Below are 15,065 nucleotides of genomic sequence, written 5' to 3' on the forward strand. Positions count from 1 at the left end.
TTCCTTTTGCAGGGAGTCTGAACACTTTCAGATTGCATTGTAAGGGGAAAATATTCAGAACTGAAGCCAATGAAAGTAACTACAGTTTAATGTCACAATTCTTGCAAATATGTTGGCTCCAGTTACTGTGGAGCGTGTGTTTGTACACACATGTGTGTCTGAGCACAGATGAAATACTCCCTCTTTGCAAGATGATTATTATCAGTGAGTGATAATGTAATCACCTTCTTATCTTTGCAGGTGCGTCTGCGAGACAGGAAGGACTCTCCTCAGTTGCTCATGGATGCTAAACACATCTTTCCTGTTACTTTTCCGTTTAATCCATCCTCTCTGGCATTAGAAACCATTCAGATCCCAGCCAGCTTGGGCCTGGGCTTCATATCACGTGTCTGATCCCAAGGATGTACCGTCAGTGTTAAATGGAGAACCAGTTGCCTGATATCTTTACTTGTTAAAACATAGTGAGCCACTAAAAACACATTTTCTGAACAAACAGCCTGTATAAGCCCAGATCTGTAGTTAAGGTAGCTGGAAAACTGCACAACAGCACCACAGACTGAAGGCTAAGAGAAGGATGTGCATTTGTGCTCAGTCACTGCATTTATGAGGACTTCACTGATTCATACATTTCCAGAGTATGGAAATCGGGCTTGGACAAAAGTTGTGTCTTCAGCTGTCTAGAGACATTTTTAGATCTTTAGTAACATATTTAAATAGTGTAAATTAAACTCCATATGTAAGCTTCTCATAGGCGGGGACCAACAGGGACAGTCACAGTCCTGAACATGGAAGACTTGAAAGTGAGGCATTTTGTAGTAGAATACACAGTCACTTGGGAGCCTGTTACATTTAATTTGTAAAAACTGGAATGGAAAAAACACAAACTGGCAATATATAAAATTATTTCTTAAACCACTTCCTCATTTATGTCATAAATTTGACATAAATTGTAGTGATAAGTCTTACAGCTCACTGTATGCTATAACTTAGGTGTTCATTTGTTAGTACTGTGGTTTACCAAACATACTAAATCGCTGCTGCATATTCTTCTGTTCTTTCAAATGTATGACAGTATCATACTAAGCACTAAAAATAAGATACTTCATTTTTTGTTGTCAACCTTATTTACAGTCTGTAGCAGTCTGTTATTTTAACTGGATTTTTGCACATGGTATCGAATAACACCTGTAGAGGAAAATGGTAACTAAGCACAAGTAGCACACTGGAAATTATATGTTTCATTATTTTTAAACTAGTTATTTTTGAAAGTAGTTAGCTAAAAGTACAGAATCTTGAAGCAAATGATCAGAAGTCAGTAATGATTTTAGTATTTATTTAGATTATATAGTCTGTCAAATGTTGTCCTTTGTTTGTAGACCCCAGAGTTGACTGCGTGTGTTTTGAGTATAATCTCTTTTCGTTTGTTGCCACTTAAATAAAAAGTCTTCTTTCACACTGGAATTTGAGAGGAAAAACTTTAATGGGAAATTTCTGCAGTAGCCCAAGGCTCTCATTCTTTGAAAGGTTGACTAACAAGAACGTTAAGTAGTTTTTGACTATGATGCTGTCATTTGACTATGATTAATGCTGATTTAATGGTTGGAAATCCAGGGTTCATTATGAGAGACTTAGTTATTTTGGATATTGCACATCTTACTGGAAAGATTTTTCTGTCTCACACATCTTGGATCTGCTATACAGAATTCACATTTGACAATGTGCAGCAGAAGCCTTGCTTAAGGATCCAGTTCTGTGGTGTATGGCTCAAATATACATGTAAAAAAAAAGCCACACACATTGCTTAATTGCATTGTGCAATATTTCTAATGTATTATAATAATTATCATCTTAGCATTGACATTAATTTCTTCTAGAATATTGATAAATAATCTAGAGGTACACTGTTAGACTGTTTGGTACTAATCTGTTTGCCTGCAAATTCACAGAAAAAAAGATTTACTGTTAAGCAAACTGAAACATTTCGGTTTTGTTTTACTTGAGAGGCAGACATGCTGTTTGTATGGTTGCTAAAATCAGAAGTAAAGACAACCTAAAGTTTGTCAGTATCATTTTAAGATGCTCGTGTCATCTTATTTTCAAATATGTACAGCCCATATTACATTTGAGGGATCATGCCAGTACTTCCAAGAAGCTACGACTGCATTGCAAAAACGTTTTGAATGATCTTTGCTAAATGATTGAGATTGTTTTCCTCTGCATGGTATACCAAACACTCTTTTTAAAGATATTACTTGATTTCCGAAACTACGGCTACTGTTACGTGGCTCCAGATAAGGTGTAAGGTAGTTTTCAGACTGTTAGGGGTACTGTACTTGGGAGAATGTAATAGGAAAGCCTTCTCACCCAGTAACAGGGTTAGGAAAGAAAATACAAGAGAACATGCTGACCTACAATTTTTTTTTTCTCCTATTGAAAAACAAACAATTGGCATAACAGTATGTTCATACTGTAGATCAGGAAATGTATCCACTACTTAAGCGTTTTAAGTGTTTAAAATGTATGCCTAAATGTATTTTTGTTTATTTTTTAAGTTTGTTTACCTGTAAAAAGCCTTATTGTATTGTTTCCTTAAAAAAAAGTAGTGGTTAGTAATTTATAGGTATTATCCTTAAACTCAGTGGTTTGACTGGTATTACTTTTATATCACATTAAAAGTATATGCTGCTTGACATGTTTTAAAGGAAAATATTTTTGAGTTGGAATAGATATGTGTAGTTGGTAATTCATCTAACATTTTACATGGCAGTATTTTACATGCACTTTTCAAAAGTAAAATTTTAGTGTCAGTGTATAATATATCTTTCACCTTAGGACTAAAATCTCTTTAACCATGGAATATAATGCAGAATTATTTTAACAACTTTTTTTTTTTCCTTTGAATCATTGTTATGCTCTTTTAATGTGGACATATCTTTTATATTTTAATTTATTATCTATTGAGATGATAGATTTTATCAGATGCTGGAAAAATACTTGTCAGTGACCCCTTAGAATTATATACAGTTATTCTAGAGATTTTGCACAATAATTACCTCATTCAGTTTGGTGTATTTTTATTCCAGTGATAATTTTATTCCGATGTTTAGGATACAGTCTTCTCTCCAAATTTTGAAAAATTACTTCTCACACACTTCAATCTGAGATGGATCATGAAAGTGCTTAAGTCTGTTAAATGTGATTAATCTGTTCTATCACAGAAAAAAAATAAGATCAACTTCTTTGTTGAAAGTGGATTGCTATCCGGTAACATTTGTTCCCAACTTGGAAACACCAGCATTTGCAATTTGAAAGTCTATGCGTGATTTAAACTGAACACATTTCAAATACCATACTAAAACTATGAGTAAACACTTGGATTTTTTAAGATGCTGATACTTCATGTGATAAATAAAAGCCTTTAAACAGGTTTTCACTCGATGCCACTACAGTACATAGCTGAAAAACAAAACATTGTCAGAATGACCTGAGCTCTGATCTGTGGTAGTGTCTCATGTTGTACTTAGTAAATGTATGCATCATAAAAACTGTAGCCTAATAGCTATCACTGGAAAATGTCCAAATAAAAGTACAACTGTACTATTTGCTTTGGAATTTTTTTGGTTGGTTGGTTGGTAGTTCCTGAGCTGTGTGCTAATATAGTCCCCAGACAGTCACATGGTTCCCTCTACCTCCATGGCAGGCTGGGTGTTGACTGCCAGGGGAGTTGGTTACAATCTGAGGATGTGTAAATACACACCCAGATAGCAGCAGTGTGCCATAAACTGCTGTGCGTATTGCAAAATACTTTGTTCGACGTAGCTCGTTTCTGTTATGATATTTTGTCACCTAATATTACCTGCTACTGAAATAAGATTTGTCCTTCGCTAAGACATTACATTCTGTGCCATGGAAGCTCCTTTGGTGCCAGGCAAGGAGGGCTGGTGGGCCACCTGCCAAAGCCTGGCTCTGTGGTTATTCAAATCTTCTTCCTCATAAAGGCTATTTCGATGTAATACCGGTTAGTGCCTTCAGCTTACTAAATGCATTCAGATTTGTTTATTTTATTCCAAGTTTGCTAAAGAAACTCCTTGTAGGAACATGATTAATGTTTCTGTTGGTTTTCTCTGCTGGGTCCGGACCGCTCCCCTCGGGACCCCTCTGGCCGTCGGAAGGGACATTATTCCCGCTCCCTAAAGGTGTATTCCGGGTGCCAGCTGTGCCAGTGCGGTACCTGGGAGTGCCGCTCAGCTCCACTGTAGGTACAGAGCAGTGAGAACCGGGCGGTGGCCGCGGGACGAGCCCCGCAGGGTGAGCGGGCACTGCGGGCACTGGGGCGGGCGGGGCCGGCCGGGAGCGGGGCCGGGCCGCTCCCCACGCCCCGGGGCGGGGGCCGGACCGCGGCCACCTGCGGAACCTGCAGTCCCGATGGCGCTGGCCGAGCTCTACACGCAGGTGAGCGGGGCACGGGGGGCAGCGGGGCGGGTCGGCCGGGCCGAGCCCCGGCGGGAGCGGATCGCGATCTGTCGGGACCGCGGTTAAAGCGCGGGGCCGCCTGTGGCTGTGTGCGCTGGCTGATTGGGACCATCCCGCAGATCCCAGGGCACCGGGAAGAAATACTCCTTTTTGCGGAAAACACACCTTTTTCTGAGACTCTTTGCCTTCAGGAGTTGGTCTCTGCTGTGCTAGCCAGCGGTTAGGCAACTTTAAGGTTTAACAAAGCCCTTCCCCTGGGCGCTCAGTTTCGGAGCGCTGCGCTTTCTGCTGGGCAAATATTGAATGTGTGTGGCAGAACTTGGCCTTGAAACAAAGATTCTTCCTCCTTGGTGCACCTGCTGAAGTTTTTGCACAACTTTCCCCACTTTTCCTGTAAGTCGCTGGATTGTCGCGGCGTATAATTTGTTTGCTTAGCTTTAAATAGCAAGCCCAACATGGATATGTTAGTGATTTATAAGCCCATGTCTCTTCTGTTGCAACAGCAGCTGCCGTAACGAGCTCCCATTGAGCCCGGTGCTGCAGAGCTCTTCGTTCTTACTGTTGGTGCCGCAATCGGAGCCGCTGGAAGAACAAACGGCAGTTTTCACTGGAATATTGTCAGGGAGCTGAAGGGAGGAAGGAGCGCGGGTGTAACCCGACACGGGAATGAGCAAACTCCCTTCTGTTTACCTGTGAGGCAGGGTTTGGAGACAGCCAGCTCTGTAGGCTGGGTGCATTTGCCAATGGAGGCTCCTGCAACTCCAGGGGCCTTTTCTGAAGAATCAGTGCTTTTGTCACGTTGTTTTCCCTCTCTTTCTCGTCCGTGCAGTTCACCTTCTTACATGGGAACACACTGTGTGCCCCTGAGGCTGTTTGGTGGTGATATTCCGACTTGCATAACAACAAATAAATAAAACAACAACCACCCAGAGGGTGGTTGGGTGCTGGAACAGTCTCCCCAGAGAAGTGGTCACAACACCAAGCCTGACAGAGTTCCAGATGTTTGGGTGATACTCTCAGGCACGTGGTGTGACTGTTGGGTAGGGTCCTACAGGGCTGAGAGTTGGGCTCAGTGATCCTTGTGGGTTGTTTGCAACTCAGCATATTCTCTGATTCTGTGAAAGAACTCAATTTAACAAGCATTTTTGTACACCAGGAAGTCAACATACCATAGGAATGACACAAAAGAAAATTTATACTTAGGTACACATGGAAAACTGAAAACTAGTTTAGCCATGTTTTTCATTTGGCCACGAAATAGATATTTGTGAAGCTGGGCTTTTATCTCTTTTGGTGGGATAGACGAAAACATTGACATCATAGGGGTTTGGAGTTGTTTAGAAAATGTCCTTGTGTTTTGGATGTTGCGTGAAAAAATGCAATCCTGCTGAAAGCATCAGCAAAGAGGTATCATGGAAGAGGCTGAGGTTTCGGTTGATCATCACCTGATGTGCAAACCAGTTTGGCGTATGGCTGACTAGAAAGATCAGTTTCTGTCCTCGGGGATCCTGAAAACTCACCTGGAGAAGTCACTGAGCAACACAAGCTAAGTTGCAGAATGTCCCTGCAAAAGTCCCTCTTACCCTAAGAGGGGTGTTGATCCTTGGGAATAAGAATTAAGAAGGCTGTTGTACAGTGCAGTTTGTAGGGACCTGTGTGGGCACCCACCATCATTCAGTAGGGGTTCTTGGGGCAGAGACCCTCATGTTCTGAGGATCTACTGGAGCTTCCAAGGCTTATCCCAAATTAAGAGAGGAAAAAAGTCACTTGTGCTAAAACTAACAGTTGTGGCACCAAAATGAGAAGGTATATGAGTCCCCAAGGTATCTGTGGGTCTGCTAACGCTCCATGAAATCCTTGACTAATGTTAATTTTTCAAGTAAGCAGCTGCAGCAGTTCTCATGGGTTTATTTAAACAGTTTAAACTGACCGTGAATATAACGAGGGCAAGGGAATTAAATGAAGGGTTCTGTCTATCAAAACATGAAGATGCTGAAAGATTATACATTATGGTTGCTTGTGTAAGTAGGGATGGATGAGATTGCTTTGTCAAATCCTGTCGGGATGAGAAGGACACACTCCACATCACTGAAGTAGTTCCCTACTTACTGAGTTTTACAGCTGTGTTATGTCCTTTTAAGAAGTGCTGTTTCTGATGGCTTCTCAGGCAGAACATTTGAAGAGTTTGCTTATGCTTCAGCATTTTACCTTCAGCAAAGGAGAACTAGATGGTTTGAACAGCATATTTACATTCAAATATCATGATAATAGCTAAGCTAACTATTATCTTGTTTTTCTGTTCTAGTACAATAGGGTTTGGATCCCTGATAATGAAGAAGTTTGGCAGTCTGCAGAAATCACAAAAAACTACAAAGCTGGAGACCGTTCTCTCCATGTGCAATTAGAAGATGGAACTGTAAGGAGAAAAGCCTGTATTATTGTGGGGTTTGCTGAAATATATTTATGTGGAAATATAGGACTCATCATTATGAGATCTAAATAACATGTCCATATTTTCTTTTTTCATCATATTGAAATTTGTACAGTAAACAGCTGCTACTCAAAAATATGAGGACTGCAATGCTACTATCTGTATAACATAAGTATATAGCACATACCTCAAAGATCACTTTTGAAACAAACCCTGAAACTCATCTTAAGTTGGAGGAAAGCAGTTATCCTCACAGAGCTAGCTAGTACTTCTTTCTTCCCTAAAGTTGTTGCTTTATGTAAGATCTGTTAATTTTAGCATCCAAGTTCTTTACAGATTTAATATTTTGAAAACAGCATTTCTGTATTCCTGTTCCATAAAGACAGCTATTAAATGAATGATTAAATAGATTTGTTGAAAGAAACAGAAGTGAGTGATAATCTTTGTGTAAAGAAAACTGAATGGTTGCAAGTAAGGATCGTTATAGAGCTGCCTTGAGTTCTGACCAGGTGTTTGCTTTCATTCAGTTGCAGCTGGTCTGCTGCTTTTACTGTACTTGAAATATGCATGTGTTTAGAGAGCTAAACCTGTTTACCATTTTTACAGATTTCAATACAAAATAACATAAATAAAGAGAATGTAACTTTCTTTTTCATTAGCAACAAAGAGCTCCAAGTCCCCCAAGTTCAGTGGGATGTATGGAATTGATGAAATAGGTCAGACAGTGCTCCATCAACTCTGTAACTTTGTGTAAAGGTCAAAGAGGAGTTCCTGTTTATGCAAACATAATGCATTTTATGATGTTTCAAGTAGTTTTTGTTGACAGGAACTGAATTACCCTGTTGATCCAGCTGCTTTGCCACCCCTACGAAATCCTGACATACTTGTTGGTGAAAATGATCTCACTGCACTCAGTTATCTCCATGAACCAGCTGTTCTACACAATCTCAAAGTTCGTTTTGTGGAGTCCAAACTTATCTACACATATAGTGGTAAGCAAAGTAAAATGCAATATTTAAAAAAAAATTTAAAAAAATATCTTGGGTTAGTTTTCAATATGATGTGAGTAATATTTTCCTCAAGTATGTTTTAACTCATGTTAACTGGTTTTATGTATGAGCATAGACTTGTTTGTTGATCAGTATCTCCTACCTAGTTTATAAAATATTGCTGCTTTGTATCAGTTTAAGTGTTGTTGCCAAAAATGAGCATTTCATTTAACTAACCTGTGTTTTATTTTTGTTTTGCACCCTTGGTTGTAGGAATAATTTTGGTTGCAATAAACCCCTATAAAGAGTTGCCAATATATGGAGATGCTATTATCCATGCATATAGTGGGCAAAACATGGGGGACATGGATCCACATATATTTGCTGTGGCAGAAGAAGCATACAAGCAAATGGCAAGGTTCAGTATGTTGTTTAATGTACATAAATAACACCTGAAGTCTAGTGGCAGTGTTCATTGTCATTTAACTGTGTATGTGCCACTGGCTATTAAGAATACCTTTGAATAGGTGGCTTAACTAAAGGAGGACGAATTCCTTAACCAGCTGAGGAATTTCTAGAGTTCATAACTATTTTCATTCTTGATGGGGAGTAAAACACTGGCTTAGCTCAGTGAATAGCAATGACACCAACCTAGAGATTACAACTGGTGTAAGAGAAGTGTAGATGAAAGATGGAACTGATATATGAGAGTTGACCACAGCTGTGATTTCAAACATCTGTTTCAAATTTATAATTCCTACATTTATACATGATTTTAGACATGTCTGATTTGAACTGTCTGATTTAAACTGTCTGATTATTTGGTTCTAGAAATAACAAAAATCAGTCTATTATAGTCAGCGGGGAATCAGGAGCTGGAAAGACTGTGTCTGCAAGATACACTATGAGGTACTTTGCCACTGTGAGCAAGTCAAGCAGCAATGCACACGTGGAGGATAAAGTATTGGCATCCAATCCAATAACTGAGGTAAGTTTCAGAGGGTGTCTGTCAAGCCTGTACTCATCAAGGAAAGAATTCCATGGGCTGCTGGGAATCTTTGTTTGGAGTCTTTCGAGATGTTTTATCTGCTTGAGTTAGATATCTAATTTAGAAGTTTAACCTCTGAATATTACTGATGGACAGAGGTAGTCACCTTCAGGAAGGTCCTGTCTGAGTTACCAGTGGCCCTTTGGAGGCACTAGTTTGCCTCCAGAGTGTTGTCTGGCCACCTATTAGATCATGAGAAAACAGTATTGAATAAGTTGTTTGTTTGTTTTTATTAGTTGGAATAGAAACCAGCTAAGGTTCCTTATAACAGAAAAACAGTTCTAGTTCTCAGTTTATGTAACATTATACTGTTTAACTTGAGGTTTGTCTTCAGTTTTGGGCCTCAAAATTTAAGTAACACAACTCAGTGCTGAGATTGATCCCTGAGCACCTTTGATTTTAGAAACTTGCAGTTGAGTCAAGTTTTGTCAAAATTATTCTTATGAGAGACCCAAGTAAATCAAATCATTAAAGTTTATAATTTTTGTAGGCTGTTGGCAATGCAAAAACCACACGGAATGATAATAGCAGTCGATTTGGAAAATACACTGAAATCAGTTTTGATCGGAGTTGCCAAATCATTGGAGCTAACATGAGAACATACCTGCTTGAGAAATCCAGAGTTGTCTTTCAGGTGGGTAAAATAAAGTTTAAAATAGTCATTGTCAGTATAGCTACAAAAGCACTATACTTTACTATACTTTCCTGATTTCATATAGGAAATATTATGTGAAGTTCTGAATAGTGTGTCTAATCAGCATTGGATTTATTTTTTAACAGGAGATTATATTATTTATAAAAAGAAACTATTTTACTTCGTGTTCTTCCTTCTGTTAAGTGAAGGATGCATCTCAGGGACAATTCCCTGAGCTAAGTGCAAGAAGTATTTGAGAAATCTGTAACATGCTGTCACAACAGTAACACATGCCAGTTGTATCTGGAAAGGAGCAGCATAGGTAGGGTAGAGAGAGTCTTAGTAAAAAAATGGCTGAAAATTTATAAGGCCAGGGCTTATTGCATGTGACTCACTACAGGGTCAGGGCATAATTGTGATGATATCCTAAAGAAAGCATTTAATTTTATAAAACTGTTTTCACAAAGGTTTCTTTATTAATAGTATTGCAACTTTTTAAGTACACTGAAAAATATTTCTATATGTTTGCTGCCTGAAGGATGATTTGAAAATGGAGGGGTTTCAGAGTTACCACAGGGCAGTGTTTCAGCTGACACTCCTACACAGCTGTTCCTTACAGTATTTGCCAGTTCATATTAGTAGATGGTTGTTGGAGCTGAAGAAATTATTATAGTAACATCCTTGGGGAAAGAACTCAGCATATTGGTAATGGAAATAAAGTATACTTGAATGTATCACTTCCAAAGATCATGCTGAAATCTAAGATGTGCCGTTTTAATATAGAGCAATTTCTTTGCCAGACTATGTTGCAGCAGAATTTAGCCCTCAGGCAACATTATCACTTTACAATAGTCTTGAATATCAAATGTTTTTCTGTTTGCTTCTTTGTTCTGTTGTTAATTATTTTTTTCTGTAGTGTTATTCTTTGCTTTATTTTACAGTCAGAGAATGAGAGAAACTACCATATATTTTATCAGCTGTGTGCATCTGCTAAGCAGCCTGAATATAAACATCTTAAATTGGGTAGGTCTCAAGAAAATAATCTACTCATCATTTTTGCAGTGCAGTATTTTTAAGGCTGGGGTTTCAAATGCTAGGATGTTAAGTGCTTTATAGCATAAATCTCACAGCCTTAAAATGGGACCTGCATTTTTAAGTCACTTAGCTATTAATCCTGTTTGTTTTGAACTTGGTAGCAAATCCTTAGTAACTCAAGTAGTGCACAGTCAAGTACCTAAGTGCCTTTGAAAACCTTATACTTTCTGTAGTGACAGGTGCCTTGACAGTTTAGGGGCTTGATTCACTTATCTACAGAGAAGCTGGGAGAAGCAGACCTTAGGTATGTGTTTACTCAGTCTCCATTGTTTATTAGATGAAATATCAAGATTTCTAGGAACTAATTTCTGTCAGCTTAACTGAGTTACGCTCATGGATTTCTCTCAGAGAAAAGAGGACCTCCAGCTCATCACTGAAACGCTGTCATCTGCCATCCTCTTTAATTTTTTGGTATAAAGAGTTTTAACAAATGGCTATCCCCAGTCCCTAATTTTTGCAGGATTACAAGCTTTGCTTCTTATCTATAGGAAGTGCAGAAGAATTTAACTACACACGGATGGGTGGCAGCACTGTAATAGAAGGAGTTGATGACAGAGCAAATATGGTGGAAACTCAGAAGACATTTGCCTTACTGGGTAAATTCTTGGGGATGTATTTTCAATAGACTTTTCTTTTTTTATGAAATGGGCCAAAGTGGTTTGTTTCTGAACTATCCAAAATGTTAGTAGTAATTACCAAAATAATTTCTTTCATAGCTTATTTATTGTACTGTTAGTCTGTTTTAAAAGTACTAGGCAGGAGCAATTAGCAATTGATGTTAATTGTTAATGGTCAGAATCACTGACGGCTGGAGTCTTCCTGGCCCTTAAGCTAACATGCTGTGACAGAAGTGGAATTGGAAGCTTCTTTGCCCCTGTATGGCTTATGTGAAAGCCAAATTAGACTTGAGCTGGCACTTGGGGAGGTACAGGAATTTATGCCTAATCTTTCATCGGATCAGACAGGCAGAAAATTGGCAGAACCAAGGATTTGCATAGCACTCCTCAGAGATGCTGTACAATTCTTGGCTACACAACAAAGCAAGTAGTCCATCGTTGTTCTATTTTAATTAATTGTACTGTTTCTGGGTATTTAAAATAATTGAGAATTGTTTTTTTAGGTCTGAATGGGGATTTTCAGATGGATGTTTTTAAAATGCTGGCAGCAATCCTACACTTGGGCAACGTGGAAATAGCAGCTGCTGGAGATGAAAGATCATCCATCAGTGTAAGGAAGTAGCTCATTCATATACCCACATTTTCTATTATATTCTGTGCCAGAAGTCCTTTAGCAATAGTTTCTCTCATATCTGGGGCTCTGAGCAGCGTTAAATCTGGTGTACTAAACTTGATTGATTTCTCCATCTTCATCTGTACAGAGGCACAGCGAGAGTCAACACAGATGCTGTTTTGTGCCCAAGTTCAGAAAGTCTTAACAAAAGGCAAAATGTGGCTAAGAGTACCCCATATCCAATTGATCCACAGCTGTTGGAAAAGCCATTTGGGACTCTCTGCAGGATACAGGAAACAGAGCTTTGTCAAAGCTTCTCAGAATGTGTCCCAGCAAGCTGTGCAAATCTAAAAAGCAAGAACACCTAAACACAGACTAAAGTAACTTTCTTTCAGTGTCTTAATCCAAAGCATCTCACCCAGTCTAAGTTTTTCTCTCCTGTATCAGTAGTTCTATCCAGTATTATTTGCTTCAGCTCATCTTGGTATTTTGCCAGACAAAGTAGTAAACACAGCCCCTTGTCTATCTAAAAATAAAAATCATAGTTTGATGTCAGCAGTGCAAGGATTTCACTGTCTAGACAACAGTTAATGTAATAAATGTAATCTAATAATATTTACTCATCTTTTTTAAAGATGGAAGATAAACATCTCAGTATATTCTGTGAACTTCTGGATTTAAACTGTGACAAAATGTCCCGATGGTTGTGCCACCGGAAGATTATCACAACCTCAGAGACTGTAATAAAGCCAATGACAAGAGCTCAGGCTGTTAATGCAAGGGATGCTCTGGCAAAGAAGATCTACTCTCATTTATTTGACTTTATTGTGGAAAGAATTAACCAAGCTTTGCAGTTCTCTGGCAAGCCACATACTTTTATTGGTGTTTTGGACATTTATGGGTAAGACAGTCTCTGGAAACAAATTAACTTCTAAGTTGTGCCTTTTCTTTAGAGTTCATAAGAGGCATTTTTCAGTTTGTGCTGGTAATGGATTTGGAGGGGGTTGTTTTACTAAAAGGTCATGGTCATATGAGTTCTTTAGCATCCAGAGTAGTGGAAATGTTCAGCTACTATAAATATTAGTGTCTTTTGTGAATGAGGTTTAAATTTAACTTCTGATATGATACTTTTAAATTTAACTCTGGATTTTTTTAGCTCTGTTATGTGTGGTAACATTAACTTCTAAAGAAGTTTTGAAATGCCTTAACATCTTCATTGGTTTTATGGCTAGTTAATTTTCTTGGAAACATTAGGATAGCCTTGAAATCCTTTAAAGATACTACCATTTGATTTTGATATTGAGGGATGTTTTCTTTTCTTATTTGAATTGTGTTTCAGATTTGAAACATTTGATGTGAACAGTTTTGAACAATTTTGTATCAATTATGCTAATGAAAAGCTACAGCAGCAATTTAACCTGGTATGTTCTTTTATTTGTTACAGTTCTTTAGCTTACTTTACTTCAGTTTTTAGATTATCAGTAATGGATATTAGCAAATGCTATTTGTGCTTGAGTAATGGATATTTCTGGATAATGACTATCCAGTAATAAACTTTTTTTTACATGTATGCATAAATACACATATACATATGAAAATTTCTGGGTTTATTTTCTTACAAGACAGATATGTAATATAAAAAATATTTTTTCTGTCTTATGTATACAACCATGCACATGCACACACTGTATTTATTTTCTTCCTTAATTTTCGTAACCTTACATTTGCATAATTTTCACATATCCAGCATGTCTTTAAACTTGAACAAGAAGAATATATGAAGGAAGATATCCCATGGACTTTAATAGACTTCTATGACAACCAGCCTGTCATTGACCTTATTGAAGCTAAAATGGGAATTTTAGAACTTCTGGATGAAGAGTGCTTGGTAATTTAAAAATTCTTGCATTTAGAGCTCATAGAAAAAAAAAAAACCTACATAGATTTTTACAAGTTGGGCTTATAATCCATATTTTGTCCTTTTATATGGGAAGTAGAGCATTTTCCTCATAAAAGGAACATTAAGATTTGCCCTCTATTTGGTAATTTTAATTGTAAGCCTCTTAGTCTATTTTGCTCTTGTAGAACCTAAAACTAGATCCTTAGCTAGAAGACAATCCAGTAATTAGAGTTCTTCACTGTGAGGGTAGTGCAGTACTAGAACAGGTTAAACAGAGGTGCAGTGGGATCTTCATCCTTTGACATTTTCTGAATTTTAGTTCAAACAGCAGTTATCCAAGCAGGAATTTGGACTATTCAATCTCCAGGGGTCTATTCCACCAGTATTTTGAAAATGAAGGTATTCTACAAATCACTAATTTTGATACAAAAAAGCCCCCCACAGTCTCGCTTTTTAATAAGTACTTGTTGAATGCACCAAACCTACATCTTTGCTTTTCTTTCTTCAGTGTTACTATTTTTTTCTCTGTGTCCTCTCCTGACTGTAGAAATTCCTAATCTATTTTTTTTCTATGTAATATGTAGTTTGTTTAGGCTTCCAAACCTATCGAAGAAGCTTTGCCAGGGAAGAACAGGTCAGGGAAAGTTAAGCCCTGTTAAAATGGTCTCTAAAAGGTGTTTGGGTGATATTGGCAATCTGTACCTCTTGGAATCCATGGAGTAATATGGGTGACATGTTCTGCTCACTAGCATTCTCAGGGGTCACATTGTCCCCATTTGCAGGTAGCATCCTCTCAGGACAAAATTATTTATGACTCACCAGAGAATTAACTCTAGTCAGCAAATTTGTGGATTAATACAACGCTCTTTCATAAAATGATTTGCTACAGGGAGCCACTGATTAGTTTGAAGACGCAAAAACTGGTTGTTGTCAGGCCTCATAGTTCACTGAAGATGTTTTATTCGGAGTATTTATTGACAGTAAGTGTTTTTGCTGCCCTTAACAGTCCAACAAGTTTGCTAAAGAGATCACCCTTCTCATTTTTACAGTTACCTCATGGAAAAGATGAAAACTGGCTTCAAAAGCTATATAATAATTTTGTCAGCAAAAATGCACTCTTTGAAAAGCCGAGGATGTCAAACACGTCTTTCATCATTCAACACTTTGCTGATAAGGTAGAGTGTAAACAACCCAGTAATGTTTCACTGTGTTTCTAGAAATAGCTCATTCAGAAAAGAAACAGAATTAGAAAATAGGAAATATTA

At 38.1% G+C, this 15,065-nt stretch overlaps 2 protein-coding genes across 10 annotated transcripts in view; both read left to right on the top strand.

Moving 5' to 3' along the window:
- The window catches only part of MYO5A (myosin VA), a 97,487-nt gene extending 93,890 nt beyond the window's left edge, over window positions 1–3,597 (top strand). For all 8 annotated transcript variants that reach the window (XM_051796988.1, XM_051796990.1, XM_051796989.1 and 5 more), the window contains one exon: window positions 241–3,597. In XM_051796988.1, the coding sequence (XP_051652948.1) occupies window positions 241–393 (153 nt within the window). In that variant the 3' untranslated portion in view covers window positions 394–3,597. The remainder of the gene's footprint in view (window positions 1–240) is intronic.
- A 778-nt stretch (window positions 3,598–4,375) lies between these two features.
- Window positions 4,376–15,065, top strand: part of MYO5C (myosin VC) — a 34,576-nt gene continuing 23,886 nt past the window's right edge. Inside the window, exons 1-13 of one of the 2 annotated variants that reach the window (XM_051796997.1) lie at window positions 4,376–4,452; window positions 6,779–6,889; window positions 7,731–7,896; window positions 8,167–8,311; window positions 8,725–8,881; window positions 9,432–9,575; window positions 10,517–10,598; window positions 11,159–11,266; window positions 11,791–11,897; window positions 12,536–12,801; window positions 13,240–13,321; window positions 13,648–13,788; window positions 14,850–14,975. In XM_051796997.1, the coding sequence (XP_051652957.1) occupies window positions 4,426–4,452; window positions 6,779–6,889; window positions 7,731–7,896; window positions 8,167–8,311; window positions 8,725–8,881; window positions 9,432–9,575; window positions 10,517–10,598; window positions 11,159–11,266; window positions 11,791–11,897; window positions 12,536–12,801; window positions 13,240–13,321; window positions 13,648–13,788; window positions 14,850–14,975 (1,662 nt within the window). In that variant the 5' untranslated portion in view covers window positions 4,376–4,425. Of the gene's footprint in view, window positions 4,453–6,778; window positions 6,890–7,730; window positions 7,897–8,166; window positions 8,312–8,724; window positions 8,882–9,431; window positions 9,576–9,728; window positions 9,898–10,516; window positions 10,599–11,158; window positions 11,267–11,790; window positions 11,898–12,535; window positions 12,802–13,239; window positions 13,322–13,647; window positions 13,789–14,849; window positions 14,976–15,065 lie in introns of those variants that run through there. The other variant, XM_051796998.1, reaches the window with a different exon arrangement.

Source organism: Manacus candei, unplaced genomic scaffold (genome assembly GCF_025592945.1).
Source record: "Manacus candei isolate 608988 ecotype Guabito, Panama unplaced genomic scaffold, ASM2559294v1 h1tg000046l, whole genome shotgun sequence".
NCBI classification, from domain to species: domain Eukaryota; kingdom Metazoa; phylum Chordata; class Aves; order Passeriformes; family Pipridae; genus Manacus; species Manacus candei.